The following is a 19862-nucleotide window of genomic DNA, read 5'->3' on the forward strand; positions in this document are numbered from 1 at the left end:
TTAGCATATGTATCGTTTGTTATATTGCCAATGCAACTAATAATATTATAATTATATCAAAATAATCAAGTAACAAGATAATGAGTGAAAACATCAAATTTGAAGTGTGTACGCAAAGGAGGAACAATTTTCGGCATATATAGTAAATATATATATATATATATATATATATATATTTTGTACAAAGTCAAACATTTTAGAACATAATATTTAAAGCAGTTTACAAAAATCATGCGCTACTTTATTGTATTCAATAAATTACATATTTAATTTACTACAGGTCTAACTCTTTTGAATTTAGCGGGCCTGCACAAACATAAGTGCTGGGTAATTTTGATTTAGCACCATATAATCGAAAAGCTATCGAATGTTGTATTATTTTGTACCAATTACTAATATTGTACCATTGCCGTTTCAATTTCTTTGAAAAGCAGTTTGTTGTGTGCTTAGCTTATAAATTGAAATAATACAAAAATGTATAAAGAAAAATGAATGTTATTTTAAATGGTAGTATTCATTTATTAAAAATCTGCATCAGATAAATTATTATAGCAAAAATATGCACATCGATATATATAAACCTATCGATATATCTCATCATCCCTAACGTGAAATTGCAACCAGCTTGGGTGAAAGATATAAACAGTGCTTCTTCTTGATATACTTTCTCATATAAGTATTTATTGGACTTGTTTCCTAAATATAATGAAATAAACACTTTGTGCTTAGCAATAACGTGAATATTTTGTTCTAACGCGTCGAGTGCCATGAAGGACAACAAAATCCTTCAGCTAATTAACGTGGCATGGCGTGAACGCTGGACCGATTCACAGTGGGGCATCAACATAAAAAAGGTGAAAGGAACATTTAAAATTGTCGTATTATAAATTTCAACTTTACATGAGAGTGATAAAAGCGTATTACATTGAGAATTTTTGAACACGGTTTGTATATATACATAGAAAAAAAAAAACACGCCATTCAATTCTTTGCCTTCTTGCTTCCCTTGTGGAATTCAAACACCGGCTCCTCCGACTGAGCCAGCGCCAGGATAAGCTGTCGTTGCTTCATCGATAGATTGCAGGGAATACGCACCTTCAGTGTAATAATATGATTGCCCACACCATCACGTGTCCGCACGCCCTTGTTGTGCAGCACCACCTGCGTGTGTGACTGAGTTCCGGGCTCGACACGTAACTCGACATTGTCATAGAGGCCGCGCACTAGGAAATTCCCACCCAGAATGGCATCGGAAATGTTTAGAAATTTGTCTGTGTGTATATCGTTGCCGACGCGACGAAAGTAATCACTTTGAGGCACCTGTAGGGTGTACTTGACCCGTTGCTTTGTATTGGGATTGTCGACGGTTATAACATCTCCAGTTTTGGAGCCGGACGGCACTGTGATTAGAACCTCGACATTGCCCGTTACAAAGCCCCGGTTGTCGCAGGCGTCGCAGTCATTGCGATTGATGTAACGCTTGCCCTTACACTGACTACACGTATTCACTGAAGTGAAGGTCAACGTTTTCGTGGTCACCTTGCCAGTGCCGTTGCAGCGTCGGCACGGCTCCTTGCCCAGATCACGATTGGCCATTAGCTGCGATTTACCCTTGCAGCTTTCACATTTTCTCAAATAGCGCAAGTCAATGCGCTTCTTGCAGCCGACGGTGGCCTCCAGAAAGCTCAATGGTAAATCGTACTCGCCCACAGTTAATTTTTTGATATCTGTATCGGAGGAGTCAAAGTCAAATCGAGAATTAGTTAAATTAGTTACCCATTGCAATAGTTTGGCTAGTGGACTAACGCACCCTCCGGACTTTGGCAAACTGCCTCAAATCTCTTGCTGTTCAGGTCGATGTTCATGGGATTGCCAGCCTGCGCCAGGAATGCCTTCTCATCCTTGATGCCACCCAGCTGATCGTATTCCAAACGTTTTGTCTCGTCCGTTAGTATATTGTAAGCATTGGAGAGTTCCTGAAAGTGCTTCAGCTTCTCTTCGGAGTGCATGGAGTCCGGATGATAACGTTTGGCCAGTGCATAGAAAGCGCTACGAATTTGCTGTACGGTGGCATGTCTGTTCACGCCAAGCACCCTGTAGTAGTAGTCCTTGGGCAGGCCACGCTGCTGATGCTGCGGATTTATGGCCAGCATCTGCCTGGCCGACACTGCTGTTCGCTGCATCTCTAACTTACGGTCTGGATAGTAGGCTTCCTTCTTGACCCGAAACTGATATTGGCTGATTAGACGCCTCCACAGCGTAAAGGCACCCACTGCAGCCTTCTCCCCATGGGCCGCACACCCGATGCTCAGCAATTGATTTGGCCGCCGTCTGCAGGATGACCTTAGGCCGTGCATGAAATAAATCTGAAAGCGTTGCAAATTCAAACGAAACATGATGCAACAACGCGGTATATAGAAATTGCTAGAATCACGTATAAGGAACTTTTTGTATTGTATTATTGTATTTTAAGGCTTTTAGTTTCTTTTTGTCTGTATTGCGTTTATGTACCCTAAATTTTATTAAAATTACATTTCAACGCGTCTGAAACTGTAATGATACAGAGCTCAACTGGCCCCCGGCTTGCCTAGCCTTGCTTGAATTTAGATAATTTTTCAAATGTTTCAAACATTGAATAGCTTCAAGTTTGCCTCTAACTGATCTGGATTCCGGATTTTGCTTTCAGGTCCTCCCACGCGGCGTTAGTGGCGATGTCTACAATCTGGCTGAGTGCCTGTTGCAGCAGGCCGTCATTGGCTCCACGGCGAACTCGGTAAGCATATGGAGAAGGTAGTGCCATAGAATCTCTAATCCTTCATTGGCCTCTCTCTTGCAGCTGGTCTTGAACTATCTGAAGCACTCGCTGTGCGCACATCTTGTCTCCCATGCGGCGGTGCTGCGCTGCATAGCCAAGTACGACAAGCTGAATCGCGTCTACTGCGTGACGGCATTGCTGGAGTTCCTGGTCAGCATTATAGATGGCATCACCTGTCGGTTAGTTACTCTCGATTGCACATAAAAATTTGGCACATTTACGTCTTCTCACATCTTCTCTCCTTCCAGCATCAAGTCTGAGGAGGCGCTGCTGCCTGGAGCTGTAGTCCAGCTGGTGATGTGGGTCATGCAGATCTTTGCGCGCACTCTGCAGCAGTATGAAATGCGCGGCGAGCTGAGCGCGGAGCTGTCGTATATGCTGGATCAGAGCTGTCTGCTCATCGAGCACCTCACGCAGCAACAGTTCGTGCTGGCCATGTTGAATGTGGGCTGTCACGAGGAGCCGGAGTCGCTAGACAGGCTGCACGATCTCTACGCCAGCATTAAGGCGTCGCTCACCAACTCCAACTTCACGCTGAGCGCTGCCACAGCTGAACAGCAACTCAAGCAATTGGCCTACATTGATGCCAAGCACCTGGACCTGCAGATGCTGAGTCCAAATCCCTGTCTGGAGAAGATTTCGTGCTGTGTGCAGCCATTGCTCGCTGTGGAGGTGCTCTTGAATCCCTGCAAGGACACCTCGTACTATGTGGCCGAGCTGCAAATGCTGCAGCGCCTCAAGGGCTATACGAATACACGTCTGTTCTATGAGATTATACGCGCGGGCTTTCTCACGCTCAGCAACGTGGCCGACACCAGTCCGGACACCATGTGGGGCGCCTTCATGTTCTTCAAGATGCCGCACATCATCAAACAGCTGCATGCACTGCAGCGGGTGCCAGGCGAGCAGCAGCTGGCGGCCACAGACTACATTCCCGAGCTGGTAGAGGCACTGGAGCTGCTGATCGAGGACAATTTGTTGCTGGACTTTATGGACACCAAGTGCTCCTGCAATATCATTGAGTTCCTGCTCAACGACTGGACCAAACAGCAGCTGGTCAACGAGGTGCACGTCAAGAAGTTCGCCAGCCAGCGGTAAGTGACCATTTGAGGTGGAAGTAGCTGTTATACTAATGGCCATCTCTTGTAGGGAGGCCGCTTCGCTGCTGCTCAAGAAGTGCGACAATGGCCAGCAGAAGCCCTCCAATATCAACTTCATCAAACGAGCCGAGGTGCCACTTTCGGGGGTGCTCAAGACGTTGTGCACCAACAAGATGCAGGACATGGTGAATGTGCTCTGCCATGTGCCAGTCGGGCACAGCTTCGAGCTAATACTATCGGTGGCTACAGTGGAGGGACGTCTGAAGACTTTTGTCTCGCGCCTCATACAGTGCAATGAGAACTCGAAGCAGGTGCCCGGAGAACTGGGCAAACAGTGTATTACGCGCTCCACCCTGTTCGATGTTTCCTTTCTGATGCTCACCAGCATCGTGCAGACCTATGGCTCGGACGTAAGCAGCGCTGATAGCTTCTATGTGCAGTCAATTAACTCAGGGGTCTTTCAGGTGGTCCTCTCCGAGCGCTGCGATTCGTTCTTCGAGAAGTGGGTTCGTACGTGCATGATGGAGCGCAATAAGCTGAAGAATCCACGTCAGATCTTGGCCCTCTGCGAAGACAGCATAGTGGATGAGCTGCTCTTGAGCTTGAGCAAACCGGAAGCGGCACAGCTGAAACCAAGCAACCTAACATGGCAGGACATATGCCTCAACTTGCCAGGCGTGCTGCATCATGTGCTGATTGCCTGGGAGCAGGAAACTTTATCCTCAGCGGATGTGAAGAGCATTTTGGATAATATGAAGCGTCGCCTCTTCAGCTTCTCTGTGTGTGCCACCTCATATCTGTGCGCCTACATGTACTCGGTGCGCGAAACAGAGTTGCTGAAGCCGTTGAATATGATACAACAGTTTCTGGCTCCACTCACCACTGAGGAGCTGTCCAGCCAGGAGAACTCAAAGGAGCGGCTGGCGCTCTCCTATCAGATCATACGTAAAATGCAGCACGATGTGCACCCAGCGCCCAATACCAAGTCGCGCCTCATTTCTCACACGCCGTTGATCGAACAGTTTCGTGAGTGCTGGCGCATTGTGTCGGAGGCTGGACACCTGCCAGTGCGTGCAGCCCAGACACTGGAATCCCTGCTGCTGGCCGGCGGTGCCTCCTGGCTGGTCACTCAGCTGGTGGAGCAGTTGCTGAGCTGCAAGTACATGCGCGACATGGCCAAGTGCATGGACATTGTGTTTGCTGTAATGCATCTGGATATAGAGCGCACCACCGAGGCGTTGCTGCAGTACGTCGTGGCTCCATTGGTCCTGAGACGGCAAGGGTGGGTCTCGCCTACATCCAGTAGTCTATAGTTACCGTACTAACTGTTTTTATGCCTTCTTGCCCCTGCAGCGAGGACATCAACGAACCGCAGTCTTTGGTGCTGGCGCGTCTGAGCGTCTACTGCATCATTTCCTGTCTGGAGACGCGCAGCTCAAACAGCGCCGCTTTACAGAAGCGCTCGCGCTCCCACGACGACGACGAGATGACAGGCGTGGCGAATGCGGCGAAGGTCCGCAAGGTCATCGGCGACGGCAGCGACAACTCCAATGACTTCGCCGATGGCGACGCAGCGAATGTCGTCGCACTGCTAAGCGCGCCCAGCGCTGAGCTTCGCGTCACCCCAGCCAATCTCAAGGAGCCGCTGCAGGCGAGCATCAAACACATATTCCGTGTCTTTGTGCAATTCGTTAGCGGCGATGAGCTGTCGCCCAAGGCCGTCTTCGTCTATCAGTTCATCTCGCTGCTGGTGGAGTGCGGCGGCGAGCGTGTGACGCCTGTGTTGCGACTGCTGCCGCCGAATCTGATGCAACGGCTCCTCAAGGTGTTGGCCACCGATGATATACGCGTCGGTCTCATCAGCCGCCTCTACGATCTGCGCCTGCATGCCGGACGCCAAGCAGCCGTGGCCGATCTCTGCCTGTGGCGAAATATGCAGCTGGCGCGAAACAGCATACACCTGTGATCAGGTGTCAATAGAGTGGCCTGAATGAAACTAAAGCGAACCTACATTAAATACACACATAAAACTGCAACATCCTTTCTATGCCATGCAAATACAATTAGAATAACGGGCAACATTTTAACATTTCCTTGGGCTTTCAGATAGACTAAAGAGCTATCTACTGTTTCCCTCTTTCTACTTTATTGTAGGTCAGTTTAAAAATATTTATTTGATGACCATTCATGACGCATCAATCATGAAATTCTATTGATTATGAAATCGTGACAAACTTATTTTTTTTGTTTTTCTTTCTTTCATTTTTTATATCTTCTTTCATCTTTGCTCTTTATCTCCCTCGAATGCAATTACAAACATGATGACAAATTTTATAATTATAATAATGTTGGCTTTAGACTAAAAACAAATTGTTGACTCGACTCGCATTTGTTTTTTTTTTTTCGGTTCGCAGTGGTAAATTTTTGTTTTATTACGATAATTTGTTGTTGTTGTTGTTGCTGTTGTTGTCATTGTGGCCGAACGCTGCCTGTTGTTGGTGTTGTTATCGTTACTACTGTTGTTGTTGTTGTCGTTGCTGTGGCTTGTTGGTTGCCCTCCTCTCCTACGTGTGTTGCTTGTGTTGAACTATTAAAAGTGCATTCATCATTGAGTCAGTGGAGCGGGGCAGCGGCATCGGCAGCGGCAGCAGCAGAAGCAACAACAGAGCAGGCAGGCAGATGCCGGTACTTAAATAATAGAGTTTTCATTTCCTATATATCACTTGAGACAGCATTCAAAGAAAGTCTCGCCAACGCAACCGCCGCGCATTGCCTTCTTAACATTATACTCAAATTGGCGTCGATTGCTTTGCAGCACATCGGCGGCTTCCTTATTTAGGGGATCCTCAGGATTGGGTTCCTAAAAAGAGAAGACAACTTTGTAGTCAAATCTCAATCCAAAGATGTTTGCTTGAGAGTAAATTCGTTACCAAGAACAGAAATTGCAAGCCATAGACAATGGAATTGATGGTCAGCACTGGATTCCAGTCCTCGCGTAAAATGTTCAAACACACATTGCCCTCTAGATCGATGTTCGGATGATACACCTGTGTGGCGCATTTCACTTTTGGCGGCTCGTGCGGATAATTGGACCCCACGCGAAAATTGAACACAAATCGCCCGTCTTTATAGAAGCCCTCGTCGGGGGATATAATCAATTTGAAGTTCAGCAAGTCATCGCTGTCTGGAAACTCCGTGACACAAGTTTTTGGCAGGTTCAGTTCGTTAATATCTAAAAATACGAATATTTCATTTGTATTAACAATGTAGAATGTATAAATATACATAATATATATGCAAATGCATATATATGTACATAGATATAAAGAAAACGAAACTAAAGTCATGGGCGCCAAATAGTTCACGACTTTTACCTTTTTGTATGCGCAGCTGGGCAGCTGATGCCTTTTTCTGCTGGCCACCGCGTGCCGTCTGATCTCCATCCTTTTTTTGTTGTTTCAGCGAGAAAAGTTTAATCATTTTTTTTCTATATGTATTTGTTTGCCTGCTTGGCTGCTTGTTCGCGTCGTTCGTCTACAGCTTCCACTTCACTGTGTGTTGAGCGTTTCGCTTCGCAGTTGATTGCTGGCTTGTTGCTTCTGCTTTTGTGCGTATTAAATTGTGATCATATTTGGAATTCTTTAGCAACGTTTAAAAATGTTGTATCGTACCTTAAAATTTTGGTTGTTGGTAGTTTCAAGAGCTTGCTTCTTCTTACTTTTTAGCTCTCAGTTTCTCTGCCTGTCATTCAAGGTAGCGCAGCAAAAGATATCGATGTTACTATCGTTGATTTAATAGTCGATACATGCAAAAAGGGTTGTCAGCTCACTTAAGTTTTTATAAAATTTTATATTAAAAACAAAAATAATTGCATCACAGTGTTTCTCGATACATGTACAGATAAGCCAAATACGACTAATTAAAATGAAGAAAATATGAAATAACCTACATCTGCCTATCGATAGTTGTATCGATATCATTATTTTGCACATGTTAGGTGAGACGCGCAAAAACGAAAACATTTAAGATGTCCACAGAGCCTGAAATAGCGAAGGATGCTGTGCTCAAGCGTAGCGAACGCCTTTCGGAGGACACGCCACAAGTGCATGGATATGATTTCAATTTGGGCGTCAACTATAGCAAGCTGCTCGAATCCTATGTGAGCACCGGCTTCCAGGCCACAAATTTGGGCCTGGCCATAAAGGAAATTAATAAAATGGTAAGTAATTATATGTATTGGGCATCACATTATACTAAAGAAGGACAGTTGGATTGCAGGGCTCAGCCACTAGACGCTGAGCAGCAGGATGTCCACGAGACGGACGAGTTCATCAAACGCAATACGAAGTGCACTATATTTCTGGGCTACACTTCAAACTTGGTATCATCGGGCTTACGGGAGACATTGCGTTTCCTTGCTGAGCATCGGATGGTCGACTGTATTGTGACGACAGCTGGAGGCGTGGAGGAGGATTTTATCAAATGCCTGGCACCCACATTTATGGGCTCATTCGAGTTAAGTGGAAGCCAGTTGCGAGAGCGCGGCATCAATCGCATTGGCAATCTGCTGGTGCCCAATGACAACTACTGCAAGTTTGAGGATTGGCTAATGCCGCTGCTCGATGAAATGCTAGAGGAACAGAAGAGTAAAGGCACGGTCTGGTCACCCTCACGCATCATCCACAGGCTGGGCGAGCGAATTGCAAATCCGAGCTCTATCTACTATTGGGCTGCTAAAAACAAGATACCCGTGTTTTGTCCAGCGCTAACCGATGGAAGCCTTGGCGACATGATGTACTTTCATTCGTTCCGTCACCCGGGCCTGGTTGTGGACATATTGTCGGATCTGCGCAGGCTCAACACGATGGCTGTCAAAGCTGTTAATAGTGGCATGATTATTGTGGGTGGCGGCATCATAAAGCATCACATTTGCAACGCTAATCTTATGCGTAACGGCGCCGATTATTCTGTTTTCATAAACACAGCTTCTGAGTTTGATGGCAGTGATAGTGGCGCACGACCGGACGAAGCGGTATCCTGGGGCAAGATACGCAAAGATGCAACGCCCGTCAAGGTGTATGCCGAGGCCACTTTGGTGTTTCCCCTTATCGTGGGCGAGACCTTTGCCAAGCGACACTTTAGCCAGAAAGAGGCCATGTAATTGTGTGTATATATATAAAGTAAATATAGTGAATATGTTCCATAGAAAGTAGTGTAATTTTCTGGTGGCCGCATTCTAACAACCACTTTTAAGCCACAATAAGCAACTGCTCCGTCTCCAGTCTCATGGGGTGTGGGCACTAAGAAAACTGGCCAAGGAAAGTTGTCAGCCACAGCTTCTGCATTGGCAGCAGAAAGCCATTAAGCGTTGTTGCCTCTGTCCGGAGATGTGCAAAATGTGATAAATGCAACAAGCAGCCCATTTTCAACTCCAGCAGTTACGCTCTGAATAGAGATGAGCAAGCTCCGTGATTTGCTGCTGGTCTTATGCGAACAAACACGACGTTGTTGATCTTCACATACATGCATACATATGTATTGTATCGTATTAGAAGAGTCTTGCACATCTCTAGCTACGACTGCAGTGGCCACAGCAACACTATAGAGATGAGAGCGTGCTGCACTTTACACGGGGACCGTCAGAAGAAAAGAAATGCTAGGCACTAACACTGGATGAGACTCGTGCCGTATCGTATTGCATTAGCAAAATTGTGCTCTTCTCTAGCTGAAACTCTGGCTGCTGCTGCTCTATTATAATGGCTATGTAGTGCACTTTGCTTCTTCGCTTTTTGGCAGGAGCAGAGCGAAAATGCAACTTTTGTTGAGCATTTTAACAGTAAAATGAAAGTTGTGGTCCTTGCTGGTCACAGATGTTGTCCTGCCCGCCTCCCCTTCTATCATTGCCATTGCGGCTGCTCCTTTGCTTTTTGTCACACACAAAAAAAGGCAACTAAGTCTTTGGCGTAATTGCTTGGGGTTTGCTGCGCACATAAATTTTGCCTTCAGCGTGAAGCTGCCTTGGCGACTTTTCACTTTTGTCATACATATTTTGCTCCCCTCTCCGCCATGCCCCGCTTTCGCTGCACTCTGCGCTTAATAGTCAGAAATTGTTTTGGGAACAATGCATTCGCATAAGCTCGCAAATTTGTCATTAATTTTATGTCGCTAATGCCCGCCACCCACCAACGAAAGCCACAACTCAAATTTTATGTTTATGGCACAGAGAGTCCTGCTCCCTCTGCTCCCCCTGATCCCCCTGCTCCCATCCAACCCAGAGCCGGTAAGCCTCTGCTGTCTGAGCGAAGTTTTCGCTGTCTGTGCGCATCATTAAAGCGAAGAACGAAAACTTTTCACACACTTTTTTGCTTTCCTGTTTTCGCCGCATTCTTTATTCGTGCTTTTCGCCGCGCTTCACTTCGACAGTTGGTCTTACATATTTTGAGCTATTGTCATTCAGCGGAGTCGTGGGGTATGGCAGCTGCATTTGCTTTGCAACTTTTTTGCAGGCACAACTTTTATACAGTTTACTTGATTCCTGTTATTTTTATACATATATATATTTTGTTTTGTTTTCGTTGCAAATATGTATGAGTGGGTCGCTTGAAGTTCAGTCAACCTTCATGTACTTATTATCAAATTTCATAAAATGTTCGCCACACTTTGCCAACAAATGTTAGAAAACTGTATTTTTGCTATCGTCAGCGGATGTTGAACGTGTGAACTTGGACGCGCTGTTTGTTTTATCTATATATATATATACTGACATACTATACAGAACGTTAGTCCTGTTACTTGAGCTCCTGGTATTTCTTATTATTTTATGTGCTCTGCAAAGGATATTAAAATGTTGCCGCCATGCATGTGAAGCAAACACCTTTGTAAGCTCACAGTAGTTATGTATGAATGTCAGTTCGCCTTTATTAATATGAATTTAACGAAAGAGCATTTTATTTGAAAAATGTAGCTTGCTTTTGCAAGCGCAGCAAACCTTTGTGTATTTTGCAATTTTCATAGCATGCTTTACCGCGCAACAACTAAAATCAAACAATGGATGGAAGCTAAGAGAGCTCTTTGTAGTACACTTTTAAGCGCAGCCAGAGGCAATATTTAATACAAAATAGCGGTTGCTTTTTGAGCCAGCTAAGCTCGTAAATACCTGAAAGCGGAAGATGTTGAATAAGTCTTCTATAATGAATATGAAATTGAAGCAACTATGAGACACCGCTGCAGTTTATTGATCCGGAACAAGGCTGCAGTTGTATATCATATATAGCTGGACATCACAGCAGCTGTGACTCATAATGCAGACACCAGTGTATTGGTCTCTAATGAAGACTCTGTGCAGCAGTAAACTACAATCCGGTTGCATTTGGCCTGGCACCAACTGCCGCAACTTGTGGAAACTTGGCAAGAAAATCAATTGCACTTATTATACTTGCGCCATTATCGGCAGCCACACACCAGGCAGCCAGGCCAGCAGCATTGTCGTCGTTAAGAAGTGCTTAACTGCATCATGCTGTCATATCTAATGCCACACGCACACACACACAGCGCTTAAAAACTAATTACGAGCAAAGCTGTTGCTGCTGTTGTTGTTGTTGTTGTTGCGAGGCAAGTTTTGAACTTGCCTTTTACTTTTTTTTTTTTTAGTTATCCTGGCCAAGTTTCCAGTGCTTACGAGCAAATTAAAACTACATTAAAACTTTGGCGAGTCCACTTCCTGGCAATTGACAGCCACACACACACACACACACACAGACGCAAGTATTGATTTTAGTCATAAATATAGAAACTTACCAAGTTGTTGGCAGGAATAGAAAATATATTTATCTATATACTATATACACATAGATAGGGAAAGTCAAGTTATTTGGGGACAATTTAGCATTTGCTGCTGGACTCGTCGTCCTTTGGGCGCTGCGACTGGCAGTACTGGCAGCTGCGCTTGTCGCATGTGTCCATCAGGTCGGCTGGGTTGCTCAGCTGCCCGAGCTCGGGCCCGGGCTGGCAGTCGTCGCAGCCACAGAAGTCGCTGCCGCTGTAGCTGTCGGCATCGAATGTGTCGCTATTCGTTTGGGTTTTGGTGCTGCGCATGGTTTCCGCCTTGTAGCTGATCGCTCTGGACTGATTTGAGTAGTAGGGCGAGGCAGCCGCCTGGTCCCAGAAGATTTCCTCGCGTTGCTTCAGATCCTGTACGTGCACCTGCAGCTGCTGTCGCGCCAGCACCAGCGCCCGCTGCTCGTGGTGGAGCAGCTGCTGCTTGGTGATCAGCGCCTCCTGCTGCTGCTGGAACAGCTTGTCGTAGAGCATGCGCACATTGTTCTCTCGACGCTCGCCGGCCTGCTCCAGCATATTGTCCAGCACCGCCTCCAGCTTGCGATCCAGTTCGGCGAGCAGCTTCCGTGCCTCCGGGTCGTCGTCCAGTATGTGCTGTAGGCTGAGGTACAGAAAGTTCAAAGGTCCGCTGCTCGTCGCCCAGCCCTGGAGCTGGCGTATGGCCAGCTGTGCACCACGGTCGATGCGCTGCAGCAGCCACTGCATCCGTGGCTTGAGCAGCGGCAGCGGCAGGTGACCCTGGCCCTCCAGTATACGCTGCTGCCAATGGGTATCGGCCTGTCGGTAGAGCTGCTCGTTCTCCACGGTGCGCGCGTGCATTTGGTTGATCTCCTGGATGAGCTGTTGGTTTTGCTGCGTGAGCAGCTCGAAGTTGGTGTCGGCATAGTCGATGCACTGGCTGCCACCTCCAAGACGTTCGTGCAGCATCAAACTCTCGTTATAGCAGGATGCGTTTGTGGTCACTGCAGATGCCACATCTTCATTAGGCAAATTAAGTTCCGGTAAGTCCATTTCCTCTGGAATCATCTCCAGTTTGGGTTTTCCTAGCAGCTCATGCTGCTTCCACTGTTCATCTTGCTGCTTCATTTCTTGCTTCTTCTGCTGCTGTTCCTGCTCCTGCACATGCTCCCGCTGCTCCTCCAGTTCCTGCTTCTGCTCCACTTCCGTATCCGCTTCCATTTCCAGACTGCCTTGATAATCGCCGAGCACATCCTCGAGCGACCGATCCATATTCTCCATCTTGATAAAGGGCATTCCCAGTTTGCCCATCTCGCGCAGCTGCCCGTACATGAGCAGCATCAGACAGTTCCTGGCATATTTCTCGGCCCGGCTGGACTTGTGGAAGACCTGCAGCCAGCGCTGGCTCATCACGAAGTCCGACTTGCTGATGTGATTGGAGTAGACGTCGCACATTATACGCAGCTGCGACACGAAGTGCCGGTCCAGCGTGCTCTCATTAATTTCACTCATTTTCCCCAGATTCATAGATCAGGGATTGATCTACAGCTTTGATTTTTGTTTTTTGTTTCTTATGTTTGGTTAATTGTTGTAATCTGTACAATTTTCATTGTTTTTTTTTTTACATTTTTGTTTTTTATAAAGTCAGATAGTAAAATTTGGATCTGACGGAAAACATCAAAAGCAATTCAAATGAGACAGAGAGACAGATAACCAAGTAAGGGAGAAAGAGAGAGTCCCATATTGTGGAGAGAGTAAAAGGGAGTGTGAAGCAGTGAAGGAATTAGAGAGAGAAAATGAAATGGTTCGAGAAGAAATTAGCGTGAGTGTGGAACTTATATCAAGACTAAAAGACAGAGGAAGGAAATGTTTAGTAACTCAAGAGCCGTAACATTCTCTAATAACATTTGCAGACCCGTTTAGATTAGAATTGGAATTAGGACCTTTAAGGACAGCACTTAACAAGGATTCAACCATTAAATTGTTTGTTAATTTAATTTGCTCATCCGTTCATTTAATTTTTTTTTTGGGACTTTCGACTATGCAGAACGTCGCTTGGGTCGTCCTTTGATAATTATTCAAATTTCTTAAATACAAGCTTTAAGCAAAAACTCATTTAAAATTCAGCTGGCTTTTGCCTTTGTTGGTTGCGTACAGCCGACCAGACCAAAAGGAGCTCTGTGTCAGTTATCAGTTTTCGGCTTTCAGTTTTCTGTTTTCGGTTTTCACTGGCTGCTTGGCTGCCTGGCTGCCTATGCTGTGGGCCGAGGTCAATGGAATGCCTTGCTCCACAAAGTTTTCGCACCTTTCTAGCCAAGATAATGGCACAAAAATGCCGCAAATACTTGCAAGACAGAGAGAGAGAGAGAGAGAGAGAGAGAGAGAGAGAGAGAGAGAGAGAGAGCGAGAGATAGAGAGTGAGACGGAGAGTATGGGCGTATATGCAATGGCAGGCGCACATCCTGTCGCCGATAAGCTGGAAATATCCTTGGCCATGCTGTTTAATTCCTTTGCCGTTCCTTTGGCATTTTTTAGTTCGATTTTGTTCTTTTTTTTGCACTCATAAATTGCGCAAATTCCTTTTGTGCGCATCAAGATGAAATGGCTGGAGCGAGTGGGGGATGGCAGTTTCTCAGAGGACTCCGCGGCCCGAGCACATCTAATTTCTCAGCATGTCCTGCGCACGCTTATTAAAGTATAAATCATTTGATGACCGCGCCCTGCGATCCGCTTCAACCAACTGAGTAAGCCCGTCAAAATCTACAACAACAAAAATACTATAAAAAAAAATACTAACGAAAAGCAGTCAAAAAAGGAAACAATAGAAGGTGAGTGGGAAGCAAGCAGATGTGTGGCCTTGGCTAAAGTACATTATCGTTGGTCGGGCGTGAGGCGAGCTGCAACAAATGTAGCAGAAAACCGCAGCTGAGAGTAGTGCAATTAAATGCAGGAAATAATGGCTACCGCAGCAGTAGCAGCAGAGGCAATAGCAACAGCAACAGCAACAGCAACAACAGCAGCAGTAGCAGCTGCCTGCCTGTCTGGGGGCGTGGTTGCCTCACCGGAAACGAGCGAGCACAGGAAGCATTCACAGCATCTTCCAGCCAGGCCCAAGTGTCCAATGCAGCATAACAATTTTGAGGCAAGCGCCAAACAAAGTTCAGCTCGAACAAACTTGTGAGGCGCTGCAATAAAAGCAATTCAGCTAAGTGTCTAATAAGCCATTGCCTAAGTGTGACCAGCTAAGCATAATTGCAATATGCTTAACTTTGGAGGCGTTGCCAAGCGTTTTAAGTGAACTGACAAAGTTGTAGAGGGGGACAGAGAGAGAAAGATCGTTTAAAGCTAGTTTTAAGTGTGACCAGTTAAGTGTAATTGTTAAATGCTTGACTTTGGCGGCTCGTTGCTGAAGTAACTGAGGAAGGTAAGAAAGAGAAGAGAGAGAAAAAGAGAGAAAAGCGACTGCATGTGAAATGAAAATAACAATTGGAGTTGCTTAAGATCAAAGCAAACTTTTATGAAAAGGAACATATTAAATGCTCAAGCGTGGTGCGGCAGAGTTTGAGAAATTAAGTTTATTTAGCCACAAATACATGTATATCCAAAGGAATTCCTTTAGATTTTAGCTGGCCACTCTCAAGTGCGAGCTGTTATATCTTCAATTGAAAATAGCTTATTAAAAAGGCGTCAGATTCATATTCATAGACGTCACTTAATAGTCATTTGCTTCATATGAATAGCCTTTCACAAATGGATAGCAGAACCTAATGTAGCGCAACAGAAACCAAATTTGATATGATTCTGTAGCCTGACCTCATGTGGGGTTTGAACTGCGGCTTTTGCTTTGCTCAAAGCAATATGTATATGCATGCCTGTGAATGCATGTGTGTGTGTGTGGCTGTGTGTACGAGCTTGGGTGTGCCAGCTCTCAATATGGAAAATGCATGTTGTATAATGCAATTTTCAATTGCCAACTATGAAAATATAGTTTTACTTTATTTTTTTTTTTTTGCCAACGCTCTCTCTTTTTCTCTACGCTCTGTTCTGCATGTGTTGGTGCTTAATTGAATTCAATGTGCACTTAAGCGACATTCGTTGATAATGCAATTCTGGTACAAAATTGCAGACGAAAGTGTGGCTCGGACAAAGAGATGACTATACTATATACATATTTTGTAGCTATGCAAATGCAAAGTTTTCCATTTTTTCCCCTCTCTTTTTTTACAGTATTTTATTGCACAATAAATAATGCGAAATAAGTAGATGAAGTAGTAGCGCGCACAGCTAATGGTGGGCGTGGAGGGGGCGGTATGGCGTAGAGCAACAGCTGCCTGGCAACGGCAAAGGCGAATTCGAAATGAAATTAAACTTCTGTTGGAGAAAACGTTCATGGAATTTGCCAACATTTACAGCAAAAGCAAGAGAAAGAGAGAGCGTGGGAAAGAGAGATAGAGAGAGGGAGGGAGGTAGAGCGGACGCCTCTGGCATAACCATATTTTATTTTATTTCATTTGATTTGATTTTATATTTGATTTCGTTTAATGCTCTATTTTATGCTTTGCAAATAATCGATTTGTCCGTCCAATTGTCGTTCCGTTGATTTGTCCATCCGTCCGTCCGTCCGTCCGTCCGTATGCTGTCTGACTTTGAGCTGGAATGTTGGCCAAAGTATGAGCAGCTGCTTCAATATTGCGCATAGCATTTCAAAAACTTCACATAGCACTGGGCTAGAGACATGACTCTATAACCATATAGAGTGCACATGTCTGTAGAGCAGCGTGATTAGAGTAGAAAACTATAAGATACCCTAGAGAGATAACTATTAATATGATTCTGGTCTAGAATTTAATTTTATTCCTTAGAGTCGAAGTATACCAGATTATATGCCTGTAGTTTGAACAGTTCCTGAGTTCAAATAGATTGATAACCAACTTAAGTTCCCTACATATATCAAATTATAATAATGATTGTTAATTCTATTTTGTCATTCACGCTAATGCTTTATATACTCTTTCTCTCCTATGTGCAGGGTACAAACATTCCTCACAATTGACTTTGCTACGGAGTTTTATTGATTGATTTTCAATGGCCATAGCGAAAAGTGAGCGCCAGAGCAACAGACAATCAGGCAAAGCCATAAGAAAGCCAGCCATCTGCAGCTGCTAGGAGTCAGGCAGTGGGGCAGTCCGGCAGTCAGGCAGTCAGACAGTCAGACAGCCAGGCAGACAGCTCTTATCCAGCGGCTGCTGCTTTGGCTCACGCTGCGTATGCTCAATATATATTGAGATGATGGCCACGTAGATGGTTAGTTGAACTGTTCTGGGCGAAAAAGTTTGCACAAGAAATTCAAGCAATGATGAAGTGTTTTTATTGTGTTTATTGGCATGCGTTTTTAATGAAGCAAACAGTCAAATGGAAAATAGCTGCGGGCTGAGTGGGAAGGAAGGGGCGAAGCCTAAGGATTCTTAACAATCGGCATGCAAACAGCTCTATTATATAATATATATGTATATGCATACATATAAATATGTTTCTGTTAAATGAAACTTTTTTCATTAAAACTCTCGAAGCTGAAGTACCAGCTGGATAAGTGAGTGCAAAATGTTATTTTATTGTCAACAAGCCAAGTTACAGACGGGAAGGCGATGAGATGGTGCAGGGGTAAGGCGGGGACCGGGGAACTGCCAAAATATATTTAATATGCAATATAAACACAGAGCAATGGCAAGGAGCAACAAGGACGTAGCGACACAGGGACAACAACATGACACGCTCATAAACTCATTTGGGGCGCTGCTACAACAACGACAACAACTACAACAGCTTGCGTGCTATGCTTGTTCACAATGAGAAAACAGGCATATTAGCTTGGTATATTTCTTCGAAGTATTTTTTCATATGTTTCCTCTTTTGCCACCAAGATGTTCTTCTAAGTATTTCCTCTAAGTGTTTCCTCCAAGAATTTCTTCTTAATATTTTCTCCAAGTATTTTCTCTAAATATTTCCTCCATGTATTTCTTCCAAATCTTTAATGCGTAGCTGGATCATTGAATATTATGTTTTACTTCACTTCACTTCACTTTACTTCTCTTCCCTTTACTGCCCTGCACTGTTGATCCCCACCGGGCCTGGGCGACTGAAGAAATGCTGCAGCTGGTGCCCTTTATATAGGGCGACTATCACTCTCACCAAGTTGCTCTCAAATGTTAGGCCCGACGTCAGGTAGCGATCGTTGTAGTCGACCTTTCGCTGACCAATGGGAGCACTCTATGCTGCTGCGAGCATTCTAACTTCGTTTTACTCATGTATAAATGCCGAATGAGAGCTTCTGCATACATGTAGACAACTTAAATGATCTTCTATCGTTCTTGGATTCTCTTGTTAGGCAGACAGAGAGATAGATATACAGACAGACATGCGAGCATATGTAGTTACATACAGATGCAAATCTGTTCAAGAATATTCGTATACATATGTTTGATACGGCTAAGTTGCTTATGTACATAAGCTTAAGGACAAGGACAAAGACTTCTGCATAGCCTGCCACAATTTCTGGATATCTCGTAGCATATTCACTGAGCGAGTATTCTGCAGTCGTGGCACTCTGCTGTAGGGTTTTCACTTGTTTTTTATAGGGACAGCAACGAATTTTTTAATAATACCTCAAGGATTTCACAGTGTAAGGAACACATGAAATATACATAAATGTGCTGCTCGTTGTTGCTTGTTGTTTGTTGTTGTTTGTGCTTTATGTCAAAGTCACAGCTAACCCACAACTGTGTCCACAACTTTTTTCATTAATTTTAGTAAAAAACAGAGGGAGAGAGAGCCGACTTCGGGCGCATTAGCCATGGCGATTAAGCACTGCCTACGCCGGCTCCTGCTGCCTGTCTATAAAAATATTGCCAGCAGTCATTATCAATTTATGGCCCAAAAGGTTTGCTGCCGGCTGGGACTAGAGCTCAATTTGTAGCTGGTGCTAAAATTGAATTGTTTAATAAAATATAAAACCCCTAGCCACAGACTCATCTATGCTCAAAAGCTGTTGCCAAATATACCAAATATTTGATATTTCTTTGCGAAATTATTAAAGGAATTTGTCTTCCTTCTTAGACTTCTGGCAACTCCCTTGGTATGTGTGTGGTGCCTTAGGTATTTTAAGTTTTGGTATTTTTGTTTGCAGCTTAATTTGGTTTTATTTACGCTTTTTGGAATTTGTTGCGCTTTTGAGCTGGAAAGACATTTTTGTGGTTGCTTTGATGTAAATAAATTATTCACGTTTTGTTTAATACTAAATTCATTTTTCTTGAGCTATTGGCAATTCGATGTGAAATGTCTTTTGTTGTATTTTCATTTACGAGTTTCACTAAGGATTTAATTCGATTTTTCTAGTGAGGCAAACTTCAATAGATCCACTAGTGGAAGAACTATTCTATGATTCCACACAGCCAAGGCTTTAAGGCAATGCTCTGAACTAACTGTTGATTTAATGCTAACTAAGAGGTATTTTTGTAACAATTTTCGTGCATTTCCCCGCTTCATAGCTCATGTAACCGCAGCTGGGACAGCGAATTCTTTGGCTCTAACTGGGCGAGTGGATTCTGGCCAAAAACAGAAAAAAACGTTGAGCTAAAGCCATGCATATGCATGACGCATGTTGTTAATGCCATTTCCAAATGGAAAACTGGCCAAAAGAAAACTTGCTTACCCAAAAAAAAAAAAAAAAAAAAAAAAAGAAAGAAAAAAAAGCGAATCTAAAGGGAAGAGTCATCATCAAAAAATGAAGCTAAGTGCTGTATCCTGTAGCTGTTGCCACAATCGCATCTGGAATGCTCTTTGCCCACTTTGGCCCGCTGCGGTCGACGTGAGCTTGTAGCAGAGAACGCTGCCAGCGAGGGCTTAGACTGAATGTTGGCTTTAAGCCAGACCCGGCCGGGCCGGCACAATATGTGGATAACTCTCGCTTTCCGTTTGAAAGTCGCTACACACAGAGCACAGAGCACAGGGCACAGAGCAAATGCCAGGCATATAATCTCTGACCCAAATCCCTGGATCCACGCCTACGCTTACGCCTACGCGCGGGGCGACGCCTTAAAGACATAAGCAAACGGGGTCACACCTACCTGAGGGTAGTTATGCTAAGCAAATATTGG

At 44.6% G+C, this 19862-nt stretch overlaps 5 protein-coding genes across 6 annotated transcripts; 2 read left to right on the top strand and 3 right to left on the bottom strand.

Annotated features, from left to right (window-relative positions):
- The first annotated feature begins 584 nt into the window (after positions 1–584).
- Positions 585–5951, top strand: MED24 (mediator complex subunit 24). Its single transcript, XM_018007853.2, has 7 exons — positions 585–854; positions 2687–2773; positions 2837–2994; positions 3064–3909; positions 3965–4325; positions 4380–5197; positions 5269–5951. The coding sequence occupies exons 1-7, from the start codon at positions 768–770 to the stop codon at positions 5879–5881; spliced, it is 2970 nt and encodes a 989-aa protein (XP_017863342.1). The 5' UTR covers positions 585–767; the 3' UTR covers positions 5882–5951.
- LOC108613999 (uncharacterized) lies at positions 863–2631 on the bottom strand. Its single transcript, XM_018007862.2, has 2 exons — positions 1811–2631; positions 863–1727 (listed from the first exon to the last, which is right to left on the bottom strand). The coding sequence occupies exons 1-2, from the start codon at positions 2394–2396 to the stop codon at positions 982–984; spliced, it is 1332 nt and encodes a 443-aa protein (XP_017863351.1). The 5' UTR covers positions 2397–2631; the 3' UTR covers positions 863–981.
- A 119-nt stretch (positions 5952–6070) lies between the features above and the next one.
- UbcE2M (NEDD8-conjugating enzyme UbcE2M) lies at positions 6071–7728 on the bottom strand. Of its 2 annotated transcripts, none has more exons than XM_089466456.1 (4): positions 7587–7728; positions 7290–7514; positions 6846–7147; positions 6071–6775 (listed from the first exon to the last, which is right to left on the bottom strand). In XM_089466456.1, the coding sequence occupies exons 2-4, from the start codon at positions 7393–7395 to the stop codon at positions 6635–6637; spliced, it is 549 nt and encodes a 182-aa protein (XP_089322582.1). In that variant the 5' UTR covers positions 7396–7514; positions 7587–7728; the 3' UTR covers positions 6071–6634. The 2 variants fall into 2 exon arrangements, with proteins under 2 accessions (XP_089322582.1, XP_089322583.1); XM_089466457.1 differs by having other exon boundaries at positions 7290–7517; positions 7587–7712.
- Positions 7729–7793: 65 nt separating this feature from the next.
- On the top strand, positions 7794–9124 carry Dhps (Deoxyhypusine synthase). The gene is made up of 2 exons (XM_018007863.2): positions 7794–8134; positions 8183–9124. Exons 1-2 carry the CDS (start codon positions 7943–7945, stop codon positions 9074–9076), a joined length of 1086 nt encoding a protein of 361 aa, XP_017863352.1. The 5' UTR covers positions 7794–7942; the 3' UTR covers positions 9077–9124.
- A 2592-nt stretch (positions 9125–11716) lies between these two features.
- LOC149268948 (uncharacterized) lies at positions 11717–13420 on the bottom strand. The gene has a single exon (XM_089467651.1). The coding sequence runs from the start codon at positions 13234–13236 to the stop codon at positions 11797–11799; it is 1440 nt and encodes a 479-aa protein (XP_089323777.1). The 5' UTR covers positions 13237–13420; the 3' UTR covers positions 11717–11796.
- Positions 13421–19862: the final 6442 nt, after the last annotated feature.

Source organism: Drosophila arizonae, chromosome 4 (assembly GCF_054131065.1).
Source record: "Drosophila arizonae isolate 15081-1271.41 chromosome 4, UAZ_ARI_1.0, whole genome shotgun sequence".
In the NCBI taxonomy this organism is placed as follows: domain Eukaryota; kingdom Metazoa; phylum Arthropoda; class Insecta; order Diptera; family Drosophilidae; genus Drosophila; species Drosophila arizonae.